Consider the following 14035-nt stretch of genomic DNA (forward strand, 5'->3'; position numbering starts at 1 on the left):
AAATAAAACATTTCAGGGACTCACGTTTATAACACACGCTGATATAACCCAGTTTATAACCTGGCTGTTCTAGCTTAACAGGGGTTGGATGGCACAGCCCACCCCATCAGGGCCTCCCCTCACCCACCACCTGCCCCTCCTGCGGTCCCTGAGGCTCCTCTCCAAAGCCCTCTGGCTTCTACTCTACAAAAGATATAGAGATGGGGGTGAATGTGAAGTGGGGACACCCGGGTGGGGCAGAGGACATGCGATCTCATTGTTCTCCCAGCCCTTCGACCCTCTCTGGAAGCCCCCCTATAAAATGATTTGATCCCAAAAAGGAGGGAGAGGGAGATAGAGAAGGAGAGACTGAGAAAGTCAGATGGTGCAAAGAGAGATGGCAAAGGAGGCGCCAGCAGTTAGCGGAGTCAGGAGAAGGGGGAACAGGTTGGGATGGGGCCTGGGGTGGGAGGAGAGGGCATTTAGAGGGGAGAGTGAGACCAACAGGGTCGGACGCACAGGGGACTTTGTAGAAAAACCTGCCAGGACTCCGCCAGAAGAACTAGATGGGCAGGACGCCAGGCTCCAGGGAGAGCTGAGGAGGGCCAGAGGGGGCGCCCCCTGCCCTGTCGGAACCAGGTCTTTTCCGCCCCAAGTTCACGTTCGACTTAGGGGGAGAGAGGCTGAGGCAAGGCTGGTGCTAGGTGGGGTACGGGGAGGTGAGGGGCGGGGAGCGACCCCAGATCTATGGAGGACGGCTCATTCCCTGCTGGGCCACCAGAGGAAAGTGTGGCCTGAACCCCGCAAGGCCTCTACTTTGGCCTAAGGACATTGCACCCCACCCTACCCCTGCGCCGCGCGTCTGCACCGCCTCCGGCCCCGCCCTCCGGTCCAGCCGCCTCGCTATTGGCTGAGCCGTCCGGGGAGCCCCTGGCGGGGTAATTAATGAAGGATTAACGAGAGCCCCAAAGTCAACAGAAAAATCAATGGGCCGCGGAGCCCGAGAGGCCGCAGCTGCGCAGTCCCGCGGGGGCAGGGCGTCGGGGGCCTCGGTCCCCGCGCGGGGGCCTCATCTGGACAGACGGGAGCCAGCCGGCGGCGATGCCTGCCCAGGCCTCAGGTAAGGCTCCCCCGCGGCGCCGTTAGGGCCCGGAGCGCCCTCGGACCCCTGGAGGAGCATTCCAGGCGAGCCCACCCTCGACACACACCTACTGCGCTCCCAAAGTGAGGTTCAGAGACCGGCGGCTGCAAGGACTGGGGCGGGAAGGAAGCCAATCCCTGGGGACCTGAACTCCAGCCCCTCTCTGATCGCCACCCCAACCTCGGCTCCGCGCCCCATCTCCTTTTCGCTGGCTGGGGGCGCACAGAGCTCCCCTTGCCATAGCCGCGTCGGAGCGCGCACAGCCGAAGCCGGGAGGAAGAGAAACGCCCGGACGGCTGAGGTTGCCCGCACGCCCAGTCCGAGGCAGACGTGTGGCGGCTGTCCGAGGCCTCGCAGTCCCTCGAGTGGCTCGGAAAGAAATGCCAAAGCTTCCCCCGCCGGTGCTCAGCAGCCTCCTTCGGAAACGGCCGGGCGCCGCAGGCCGCGCGCCGACGGCTCCGCAGCTTTCATCACTGCCTCTAATCAAGACCCACAAACCAGTTTGGTGTCTGGGCCCTCCCTCGGACTGGCGTCGAGCCGAAGGGCGTGTCAGACAGAGGGTGGTGGATTTCTCTTTGTCAGTTCGGGCGCCCTCACCCTCTTCCCGCGACCCCAGCTTGCCCACCCCGGCACCCTCTCCCGGGGGAAGGACCCACTCCGCCACTTTGAGGGCTCCCTCTAGCTGCTGATGCAGGGTTGGCCCCTGGGGATGGGGGCGGGGAAGATAGTCAAGGCGAGGACCCTAGAGGATAGGACTTCCTCCTCCAGCGTCCTGTCTAGGTCTACAGTCCAATCAAAACTGCCCCCTCCAAATTCACCAATAACCCTGACCCTTGAGGCTCCTCTCAGACCGGACAGAACAGGGAGGAAGTGCATAAATAGCTTAACACTCAGATCATTCTGTGTGCCAGGCATGGCTCTCTAGGTATTTGCATGTGTTAAATCGTTTACTTTTGAGAGAACTCCATCAGGTAGGTATCATGCATTAATTCCTTCGTTTACTCATTCAAGAAATCTTTATTGAACATCTACTATGTAGCAGGTACTATTTCATAATTGTGTGTGTGTGCAGATGAGGAAACCGAAGCGCAGAGATTCTAGGGAACTTGTCCAAGATCACCCTGGTAGTAAGTTCCGGATTCTGGCAGTCCTCCAGCCTTGGTGCAGATTCTGGGAAGGCGAGATGGGGCAGTCAGGTTTGGGAGGAAAGGAGCAAGGAGGTGTCCCTGTGAGCTTCAGGCTTGCTCAACCTGGGTGGGGGAGTCTTGGGGGAAAAGATAAAGATCTTCTGGAAAGTCAAGGGTTTGATGCCTAAGGGTCTCTGTCCACGGCTCTGGTGCTGAAAGTTCCCAAGAAAATGCCAGAGGCAGTCAGCAAACATTGGTTCAATGTCCTGCCTGTGACAAATTTAGGGGTAGGGTGGGGTCTGAGATAAGCAGGACCTGGTCTCTGCCCACCAGGCACACCCGGAGCAGTACACACCCACTCGATAGACGCTAGGGCAAAGGGAGAAGTCTTCCCAGGAGAGGTGTTTAAGCTAGATGGTGACAATGGGGCAAGAGCGACTGGGGGGGACAGCACAAGAAATGGAAGGAATAGGAGGCTGGAGGAGTGATGGAGGGGGGAGACAGCAGGAGAAACGGGGAGTCCTCTGGCTGGGCCTGTGGTGGGCATGTGCCTGGAGTGTGAGAAGGGGGCTGCACAAGGAGGAGGGTGAACTGGAGCAGGAATGACAAGAAGGACTGGGAAAAGGATACAAAATCACTGGTGGGATCTTTAAAAGAGTACCAAGTTTTGTTATTCTATTTGCCCCAGAAGAGGACCTTAGGAGGTATAAATATTGAGCAGGTTGCACAGGGGAGAATGGGGGCCTGAAGCGGCTGCATTTCATTTTATTATTTTTATTTTGACTGTGCGGGCTCATCGTTATGGTGTGCGGGGGCTTCTCTAGTTTAGCTCGAGGGCTTATTTGCCGCTCAGCATGTAGAATCTTGAGCTTCCCTGGTGGCTCAGGTGGTAAAGAATCTGCCTGCAATGCAGGAGACCTGAGTTCAATCCCTGGGTTGGGAAGATCCCCTGGAGAAGGGAATGGCTACCCACTCCAGTCGTTGATGGACAAGGAAGCCTGGCGTGCTGCAGTCCATGGAGTTGCAAAGAGTCAGACACGACTGAGCGACTAAACTGAGGTGACCCACTCCACAGTTCTTGCCTGGAGAATTCTATGGACAGTGGAGTCATTCAATGGACAGTGGAGTCTAGCAGGCTTTAGTCCAGGGATTGCGAAGAGTCAGACATAACTGAGCTACTAGCTCTGTGGGGTCTTAGCTCCCCAACCACAAACCAACCTTGCATCCCCTGCATTAGAAGGTAAGTTCTTAACCACTGGACCACCAGGGAAGTACTGAGGCTGCATATGAAAGCCAAATATGCTGGGGGTCTTCCGTTGGTTCCATAGAGGGAGAGTCTAAAGCTCAGAGTCCAAAGAGAGAGACAGAGCAGAGCACAGCAGAGTATGACCAAAGATGCTCCAGCCTCAAGCGTGGCTGCAGGGCAGGTATCTAGAGGGACACCCTTAGGTGAGGGACAGCCTTAGGTGAGGGGGTTCAGGGGAGGATTCCTTGAAGTGGTGGGACTCCACTGAGTCCTGAAGGACACTCTGCAGTTTAGCCAAAGGGTGAGGGGGTGGGTATGATGGGTAAAGGGGCGGGGGAGGTGTGGGAAAGACAGGGAGGTGAACAAAAGCAGAAGATTCTAGGAACTAGGCAGTAGGATGGCATGGCCCATGGGCAAGGGGGAGGGCTTGAGAACAGTGCTGGAGAGGGCGGTCAAGGCCAGACCAGGAAGCAACAGCAGCTGCCCTCCCCTGACCACTTTGCACAGTCCAAGCCCATGCTAAACATACACTGCCTCGTTTCTTTTCTTTTTAATTTAAAATATTAGTTTATTTGGCTGCACTGAGATTCCTAGTTGCAGCATGTGGGATCTATTCATAATTTCCTGACCAGGGATCTAACCCGAGCTCCCTGCATTGCGAGCACGGAATCTTAGCCCCGGGACTGCCAGAGACGTCTCCCTTGCTTCATTTGAAAGGCCATGCAGGCCATGCTAGGCAGTATGGCCTCTACACTGAGGGCAGTTGGTTGCCTTTGCAGGGATCACAGTAGGGGAGAGACACAGTGGGTAGGGAGACTAGTTTAGGAGGGAGCCATGAACCAGGGTAGTGGTTGAGGTCAAGAAAATCTCAGAGCTGTCTGTGAGCTGGAATACACAGGGGCGAGGGGACAGGCGAGGTGGACACGTGGTTCCTTCTGGGAGATGTAGGGATGGCGATGCTGCTCTGAGACGATGAATTAGAAATCAGGCCTCTGGCAGCCTGGAGAATGGGGACGGTGGGTGCTTAGGACCCTGAGCCCAAAGCACCAGGGGTGCAGGGTAGCAGCAGGCAGAGCGCCTGGCATGGGAGGGGCGGGGAAGGAACCTTCTCACCGGGACAGCAGCTGCGACCAGTGGGGCATCCCTGCTCTCCCTGCAGCTCTACGTGAACCCAAAGGGCCCATGGCGGGAGGGTGCTAGACTTCAGGAAGAGACCCTGAGCTGCAGGTATGGGGGTGGCCCAAGATTGGGGTCCAAGCAAGGGGAAACAAAGGGGTTTGTTATTGCTGTTTAGTCCCTCGGTCATGCCACTCTTTCACAGCCCCGTGGGCTGTAGCCCGCCAGGCTCCTCTGTCCATGGGATTTCCCAGGCAAGAATACAGGAGTGGGTTGCCATTTCCTTCTCCGGGGATCTTCCCGACCTAGGGATCGAACTCGTATCTCCTACATTGGCAGGCGGATTCTTTACCACTGAACTACCTAGGAAGCCCAACAAAGGAAGCAGGCCCAAGTGAAAGCTTGGGGAAGCTGAAGAAGTAGCAGGAGACATTCAGGGAAAGAGAAGAGTCAGGGATGGAATTCCCCACGTTGAGCTGTGCACTCCTGAGACACTGAGGCATCCAGGGAGGGTACAGATGGAATTCAGTTCTATCAAAGTCATGGGCATGAGAATTCCCTGGTCAGCCAGTGGATAGGACTCTGTGCTTTCACTGCCAAGAGCACAGGTTCAATCCCTGATTTCGGAACTAAAATCCCACAAGCCTCACAGCAAGGCCAAAAAAAAGAGTCAAGGGCCATAGCATTTGTGCTGACCCCAGGATGTCCCGTGGTCATGGTAGACACTGCAAATCAGTCTCGGAACTTTTTTCCTTAAGCCTTTAATGTGCTTTAAAATTAATTTTAGGAAATAAAATAAAAACTTTAGGACTTCCCTGGCAGTCCAGTGGTTAGAACTCTGTGCTTTCACTGCAGGGGGCACAGGTTTGATCCCTGGCTGGGGAACTAGGATCCCATATGCAGCACAGCGAGGTCAAAAAATAATAATAATAACTTTACAAAAGTAATGTTTTAAGAAAAAAAAAAAAGCAAAAAAACTAGAACATTAGCCACTCCTCCCAGTGCCTGTGTTCTCTACCTTTCCCCAGAAGTAACTCCTATCATGAACTCGATGGGTGTCTTCTAGAGCTTTTCAAAGTAATTTTATATACAACCATTTTTTTGTTGCTGTTCAGTTGTAAGTCGTGTCCAACTCTTTGTGACCCCACGGACCCTCCAGGCTCCTCTATCCATGAGGCTCTCCAGGCAAGAATACTGGAGTGGGTTGCCATTTCCTTCTCCATGCTGCTGCTGCTGCTAAGTCGCTTCAGTCGTGTCCGACTCTGTGCGACCCCATAGACAGCAGCCCACCAGGCTCCACTGTCCCTGGGATTCTCCAGGCAAGAACACTGGATTGGGTATATAGCACCCATAATAGAGCATTATTTCAGATCACAGCATTCCTTCCCAAGGATGGGAAAGCCCAAGCGCACACTCAGCCGCGGGATCCTTCTCAACACAACACCCTAGGCAACCACGATCCAACTGATCAGAGTCAGAATAAGAGGGGACACCGACTTTGCTCTCCCTGACTTCAGGAGTGAAACTCCTTCCAGAAGACAGGGCACGCACAGCCTTTCGGGGTGGAAAGTCACAGCCTTGGAAACAGCCGGTGGCCAAGCACTGTGCAGATGCCCTTGGCTCCCTTGCTGGATGCCAGTATTCCACCTTAAGATCAAACAGGAAGACAGGGGTGGGGGTGGGGAGAAGTGGTCCTCAAGCCCCTTTAAATAACCCCTAATTTTATGTGGAACACAGAGGGCTGGTCTATTTGAACCTTCTCTGGTCCTGTAAGGTAGATGGGGTAGCTGCTGTGATTTCCATTGTCCCAATCAGAGAGGTTGCTTGGCTTACCCTAGGTCACACGGCAATGAGACGCAAGAGTGGAACGGAGCGCTGGACAGCTCGGCAGCCAACCAGACCCCTGTCTCCCTCCTCAGCCCCTACTGAGGCTCCACCCATGGCCACTCCAGAGGCTCAGGCGACTGGAGAGGCTCCGGCTAAGGAGAACCAAGTGGCCTTGGGGTTCGAGCAGACCAGGGCCCCTGCCTCGCCAGTCGAGAGGTCCTGGCTGGCGCGGCACTTCTCGCTGCTGCAGCGGCGGGACCGGCAGGCCCAGAAAGCTGGGCAGCTCTTCTCGGGGCTCCTGGCGCTCAACGTGGTGCTCCTGGGCGGAGCCTTCATCTGCAGCATGGTCTTCAACAACGTGGCCGTCACGCTGGGGGACGTGTGGATCCTGCTGGCCGCGCTGAAGGTCCTGTCCGCCCTCTGGCTCCTCTACTACACCGCAGGGACCACCCGGCAGCCGCACGCCGTGCTCCACCGGGACCCGCACGCGGGGCCCGTGTGGGTGCGGGGTGAGTGTCTGGGCGCCCGGAGCGGGGGTGGGGGAGTGGAGGTGGGTGCAGAGGCCGGGGGAGGGAGGGTGCCCGCTCCTGGAGGTGCCAATGGCCCCACCCCCGGCCCGGCCAGGTTCCCTGGTGCTCTTCGGCAGCTGCACCGTCTGCCTCAACGTCTTCCGCGTGGGCTACGATGTGAGCCACATCCGCTGCAAGTCGCAGCTGGAGCTGGTCTTCCCCGCCATCGAGGTCGTCTTCATCAGCGTCCAGGTGACTGGCCTCGCCCATCCCCACTCCGCACTCTATGCCTAAAAACAACCGCATCAGCAAACGTCTACACGGCCCAGAGGAGGTGCACACGCACACCACGCCCACCCCCAGCCCCGACATGCCCCCTGCGCCCAAAACCACGCCACCCACGAGTGTCAGCATCAGCGCTGCGCACGAGTCACTGAAACGCAGACACCTATAGATACATCTGACAGAACATACCTAAATCTACACCCCCCACCCGGATATACAGAGCTTTTTTTTTAAAATACAATTTATTTTTTATTTGGTCGTGTGGCATGTGGGATCTTAGTTCCCTGACCACAGAGGGAACCGGTGCCCATCACAGTGAAAGTAGAGAGTCTTAACCACCGGGCCACAAGGGAAGTCCGCAGAGCTACTCTTCTTTTTGTTTTTTTTTTTAATAATTTTATTTATTTTTGGCTGTGGAGGGTCTTCGTTACTGCATGGGCTTTTCTCTAGCTACAGGGAGCAGGGGCTACTCTCCGGCTACGGTGGGTGGGCTTCTCTTGTTGTGGGGCACGGACTCTAGGGCACATGGGCTTCAGTAGTTGCGGCTCCTGGGCTCTAGAGTGCAGACTCAGGAGCTGGGCTGCACCGCTTAGCTGCTTCAAGGCATGTGGGATCTGCCCAGATCAGGGGTTAAAACAAGAGTCTCCTGCCCTGGCAGGCAGATTCTTTACCACTGAGCCACCAGGGAGGCCCAGGCATTCCCACTTTAGTCCCATTTTAGAGACGAGGAGACTGAGGCTCAGAGATGTTTTGCCACTGGTCCAAGACCACACAGCAAGGAAACAGTGGAGCCAGGAATCCAAGCCAGGTGTCCTCACTCTTCCTTGTAAATACACACGGGCCACTGGCGCACACACACCATGGACCCCCCACCCACCTCCACCCCACCCCAGCACTCCCAGCTCAAAGCCTGTTCTCTTTCAGACCTGGGTGCTCTGGAAGCACTGCAAGGACTGCGTTCAGATCCAGACCAACTTCACTAGGTGAGATGTGGGCCCCTTCTCTCCTTGCAACAACTCCTGGGGCACCCCCGTCCCCCACCCACGCCAACCCCCCACAGCTTCCCTGGGCAGGGTAGCCCTGGGACTATGGATTGGTTGGGTCCCGGGGAGCCCTTAGGGCCGCCCCTCCTGAAGTTCTAATGGCAGGTGGGATCTGGCTTTGGGTGAGAGCGGTCCCCCCAAAGGCAGTGATGGTGAATGCGCGGTATCCAGGGCGCTGGCCAGGCTGTGTGGGCAGAGTGTAGCACCTCCTCCAGGTGTGGCCTGATGCTGACGCTGGCCACGAATCTGCTGCTGTGGCTTCTGGCTGTCTCCAATGACTCCATGCACCATGAGATCGAGGCTGAGCTTAGTGCCCTCATGAAAAAGCTCTCAGGTAAGAGGAGACCATGGGAGAAGGCAATGGCACCCCACTCCAGTACTCTTGCCTGGAAAATCCCATGGACGGAGGAGCCTGGTAGGCTGCAGTCCATGGGGTCGCAAAGAGTCAGTTACGACTGAGCGACTTCACTTTCACTTTTCACTTTCATGCATTGGAGAAGGAAATGGCAACCTACTCCGGTGTTCTTGCCTGGAGAATCCCAGGGACAGGGGAGCCTGGTGGGCTGCCGTCTATGGGGTCGCACAGAGTCGGACACGACTGAAGCAACTTAGCAGCAGCAGCTGCAGCAAGAAGAGACCGAGACCCCCCCCCCCCCATCTCTGAATGTGCACACACACATGCATGAATCACACTTCCTCAAACGGGTGAGGCTCAGTGACTCTGTACAGTTGGGAGCAAACTCTAGAGCCCAGATCAAGACTCAACAAAAACTGACTGTTGCCAGGGGTACTGACTTTTGCCTGCATTCTGGGCCTGCCCCACCAGGTTCTAGTGCTCTGCAAGCCCTCCCTGGGCACCATCTAGCTGTCAGTGAGCTGGCCACTGACCCACCAATAAGTCCAGGTACGCCCTTCCACCCCTGGTATCTTCATTTTACTTGCAAGAAACGGAGAAGCCTTTACAACTGAAAGGAATGTCTTCCTAACACACTTGTAGGCACCTGGACATGTCAGCTATCAGGAGGAACAGAATGTTTCTGGGCAGAAAGAACGCCCTGCATCCTCCCATGTATGCAGTACCCCCCCATACAGGGTGTGCTTAGAGGCCATGTCCTATAAACTACACGGAAGGAGCATTGCTGTCTGTGGGATTCAGCCACACCTGTGTGTGTGTATACAACCCCCCCCTCCAGGTGCCATCGCCATGTTGACTTGTGTACAGCCACGCCTTCTCAGCACACTCATGCACTCACACACCCATTGCATAAATCTTGGCACGCCTGGATACTGTGGCATTCTTTATGCTCCAGATCCATTCTTCAGAAGAGCTATGCAAAGAGAATTTTTGGCAAGTGACATCATGGATTTTTTTATGATTAAACAATTCAGACATCTAGATGAGTACAACAGGACATACCCATAACCTAGATGTAATCATTTTCAACACTTTGGCATATTTATTCCAATATTTTTGGTGAGTTACTTATCTTATAGAAATCCTGTCATTTCATCTCAAAACATTTCAGTATGCAAGCCTTTAAAATGATATATTTCCCTACATTAGCAAAATGCTATTATAATTGCTAACTTCCTTAACATCATCCCCATCCCCATTTATATGGATAAATCTATATTTGACTTTGTCCAATCAGCCTAAGAAATGTCATTTACAGATGGTTTGTTCAAACATGCAATACAGTTGGTGGCTCAGTTAAGTCTCTTTTTCCCTAATGACATTGAGATTGGTCCGGTTGCTTCCTCATGGTGGCATTTGACTTCTTCCCCTCTTCCCTGCTTTTCCTAGAAATGGGAAGTGTGGACTGAAGTGTTGATTAGATTCAGGAGGAGCATTCTGGACACCAGCATTCCACCGGGGATGCTGTGTCTTTGCAGGGCACCTCATCACAGGAAGGACGTCTGATCACCACACGGTGGATGCTGTTGACTGACCAGGTGTAGCAGCCAGAGCTTCTCAGTGTAAAGTTACAGGGTTCCCCTCGTGCTCAGCAAGTCATCCGTAGAGCTTTGGCCCTGAAGATATCATATGTCAAATGCTTTATCTAAGCTTGGCCCCTGAGGTCTAGAATCCTTTTGTCAAGAAATGATCATCCTGGGGACTCCCCTGGAGGTCCAGTGGTTAAGACTACACGCTTCCCCTGCAGGGGTTTGATCCCTGGCTGGGGAGCTAAGGTTCCACAAAAAACAACGAAATAAATAGAAATGACCACCCTATTATTTCCGCTGTGTGTGTGGTGTGTGTGTGTGTGTGTGTGTTTTGTCAAGCTGGGTCTCTGTTGCTTTGTGAGGGCTTTCTCTAGTTGCTGCGAGTGGGGGTTACTCTTCATTGCGGTGTGCAGGCTTCTCATTGCAGTGGCTTCTCCTGTGGCACACACAGGCTCAGTAGTTGTGGAGCATGAGCTTAGTCTTTCCGAGGCACGTGGAATCTCCCCGTACCAGGGACTGAACCTGTGTCCCCTGCAGTGGCAAGCAGATTCTTACATGCAGCGCCACCACCCATTCTGTGATTTCCAATTTCTCTCTCTGGGCCTCAGTTTCCATGTCTGCAAAATGGGTGGCTGGGTCTCTTCCACCTCAGCCACACTCCAGGAGGTGAACGGGATTGACTTGTGCCTCTGGTTTCCCCCGAGCAAGGCCCACCTGAACCTCTGTCCCTTCCCGCCCTGACCCTCCCAGGCAACGGCACCAACACCTGTCTGTGCCTCAATATCACCATGTGCGAGGTCTTCCGGAAGGGCTACCTGATGCTCTACCCCTTCAGCACCGAGTACTGCCTCATCTGCTGCACCGTGCTCTTCGTCATGTGGAGGAACGTGGGCCGCTGCCTGGCACCCGCCTCGGGCGCCCCCCCTGGCGCCCCGTCCTTCCACCTGCACGGGGCCATCTTCGGGCCGCTGCTGGGCCTGCTGGTGCTGGTGGCAGGCGTGTGCGTCTTTGTGCTCTTCCAGATCCAAGCAAGTGGCCCGGCCATCGCGCGCCAGTACTTCACCGTCTACTATGCCTTCTACGTGGCCGCGCTGCCCGCTATGAGCCTGGCGTGCCTGGCGGGCACGGCCATCCACGGGCTGGAGGAGCGAGAGCTGGACACGCTCAAGAACCCCACCCGCAGCCTGGACGTGGTGCTACTGATAGGCGCGGCACTGGGTCAGATGGGCATCTCCTACTTCTCCATCGTGGCCATTGTGGCCACCCGTCCCCACGAGCTGCTCAACTGCCTCATCCTGGCCTACTCACTGCTACTCATCCTCCAACATATGGCCCAGAACCTGTTCATCATCGAGGGCCTGCACCGCCGCCCGCTCTGGGAGGTGACTCCCGAGAGCCTGGCCGGGAAGTGGGAGGCTGAGCCGCCCCGCAGGGGCTCCCTGCTGGAGCTGGGCCAGGACCTGCGGCGGGCCTCGCTGGCCTACATCCACTCTTACAGCCACCTCAACTGGAAGCGGCGAGCCCTCAAGGAGATCTCACTCTTCCTCATCCTCTGCAATATCACAGTGAGTGCAGGGGCCGGGAGACGTGCGGGGTGGAGCTGGTGAGACGGCCCCAGCGAGCGTCATTCAGGAAGGAATGGATCAAGGTGCATTCATGGCACACTGACAGTCCCCAGGGCGACTGGCTTGTCCTTTGATTGCCAAGGACACAGGCCTCTTTCCAACGAGCTTGATGCTGCTTGAGAGTGCCCCCCAGCTCCCTGCAAGTTACCTGGCATGGATGAAGGTGCCAAGCCTGTAGCTAAGTGCTCTTTATAAACATGTGTGTAGGATTTCACACATGTGTGTAAGCTCCCAGGGGAGCTTACTGCTTAGTTGGGGACACACAGGGGAACCAGTTAGAGAGTTACCAAATATTTAATCATCCACTGAATTCAGTCAAAGGAAGAGATCAGAAAGTGCCTGTTTTTCTACAGAACCTCTAGGGGAAGGCCTTAACAGTAACACTCAATGCCTGGTTGCTGCCAAGTCTCAAATCCACCTTTCCCTGCACCTCGCTGAATCGTCACACTAACACACGAAGCAGGCACTATTGCTGTCTCCATTTAACAGATGAGCAGACTGAGGCTTAGGCTGTCTGACCTGCCCATATTCCCAGAGTCTGCAGTCCCGGGACACCTCCAGGTTGTTTGAGCCCATGCTGGTACTGGATGTGCTGGCAACACCTCCGATGGCAAAACCTCTGCTCCAGGCAGAGCATAAGTAATACATTGGCCCTAAAGGGAGGTAGGAGCTCAAAGAAGGAAATGTGGACCCAAGTGGCCAAGGAAGGCTTCATGAAAGTTTGGCCTGGGCCTTAAGACATGAGCAGAATTTGGACAGAAGGCAGGGTCGGAGTGGAGTGGGCAGAGTCCTGACAGAGGAAGAATGGACCCAGAGCAGAAAAGAGGGATGCAGATCGAGGCTGGGGGATCCCCGCTTGAGGGAGCAGGTTGTCCCGTGAGAGTGGCAGCTGGGGGTCTCAGCTGGAACTCAGGCTGGCTGGCCCCAGGCAAACTGAGGAGGGGGCTCAAGGTCTTGAGGGGGAGGGAGATATAAGGGCAGAGGGGCCGGCTCTGATATCCTGAGGAGGAGGAGACATGGAGGAGCCGCAGGTTCAGGGGGCCTGCTTCCCCTGAGCCGAGGGCCGTGGGGGATGGGAGAGCCCCTCACTCAGCACCCTCCTCTCCTTCCCAGCTATGGATGATGCCTGCTTTCGGCATCCACCCGGAGTTTGAGAACGGGCTGGAAAAGGACTTCTATGGCTACCGGACGTGGTTCACCGTCGTCAACTTTGGCCTGCCTCTGGGGGTCTTCTACCGCATGCATTCTGTGGGGGGTTTGGTGGAGGTCTACCTAGGGGCCTGAGGGCGCCCGAGGAACCCACGCCCTGCAGACCCCTAAAGTGCCAGGGCCGGGGAGAATGTCACCCAGATGCCCCATTCCAGGGGCACCTAGACCAGCCTGGCATCCCCAAAGCCTGCTCTGCCCTGGAACCTCACTGGGGGGTAGTGTCACTGTCTCTAGGCCCAGACCAAGAGCGGGGCCTGGACACTGAGCTGCTAAAGCCCACATCCAGGACGGAGCACGGGCCTGCCCACTGCTCACCACCACAGTCAGCGCAGCCCAGGAGGAAGCCCTCACAGCTACCCTTTGGGACAGCCCTGCGCTGGGAGTTTGGGGAGGTGCAGCCCCTCCCCAGCCAGGCTTAGGGGCTCAGCCTCCTGCCTGGCCCAAGCTCAGCCCAGGACATCTGGAAGCTCACGGCTCGGCAGGCCGCCCTGCCCTTGTCTCCCCACACGCCCTGTCTCCTAATGAGCTTCTTAATTAGCTGCCAGGCAGGGTTCAACAACCCTCTCTCCCACTGCCATAAACCCTGTTTGTTTGATCGATTCCATTCGGGCTTCGTGGCATTTGTTCCTGGGGACAGAGCTGCCGCTCCACATACAGTGGGAAGGGATAGTCCTCCTGGGCGGGGCTGTGGGGCTGGAACAGTCCTACTTCTGGGCCAGGAGGGGTGTAAACCCTTTGTCTGGTCCTCCCCTTGTCTGATCCACAGCAGGAGAGGGGAAGAGAGAGGCTGGGGCTTCCACATCCTCCCACCCCGCGCCAGCCCGTCTTCCCCACAACACAGCCCTGGGGGACTTTCCCCAGCTGCCGGGTCCTCTGAGTCTTTGGGCGGGGAGGGCAGGCATTCCTAGCCCGTCCATCTCCCTGAAGCCAGTGCAAACAGTGAGCTGTGCCCGGGGTGAGGCCGGGGGTGGGGCCTGGGGAGGG

At 56.0% G+C, this 14035-nt stretch overlaps 1 protein-coding gene across 1 annotated transcript; it reads left to right on the forward strand.

The window, feature by feature from the left end:
- Positions 1-6458: 6458 nt before the first annotated feature.
- Positions 6459-13689, forward strand: OTOP3 (otopetrin 3). Its single transcript, XM_005907931.2, has 6 exons — positions 6459-6945; positions 7061-7197; positions 8155-8213; positions 8489-8607; positions 10968-11782; positions 12956-13689. The coding sequence occupies exons 1-6, from the start codon at positions 6459-6461 to the stop codon at positions 13124-13126; spliced, it is 1788 nt and encodes a 595-aa protein (XP_005907993.2). The 3' UTR covers positions 13127-13689.
- The last annotated feature ends 346 nt before the right edge of the window (positions 13690-14035 follow it).

The sequence above is a fragment of the Bos mutus genome, chromosome 19, assembly GCF_027580195.1.
Source record: "Bos mutus isolate GX-2022 chromosome 19, NWIPB_WYAK_1.1, whole genome shotgun sequence".
NCBI lineage: Eukaryota > Metazoa > Chordata > Mammalia > Artiodactyla > Bovidae > Bos > Bos mutus.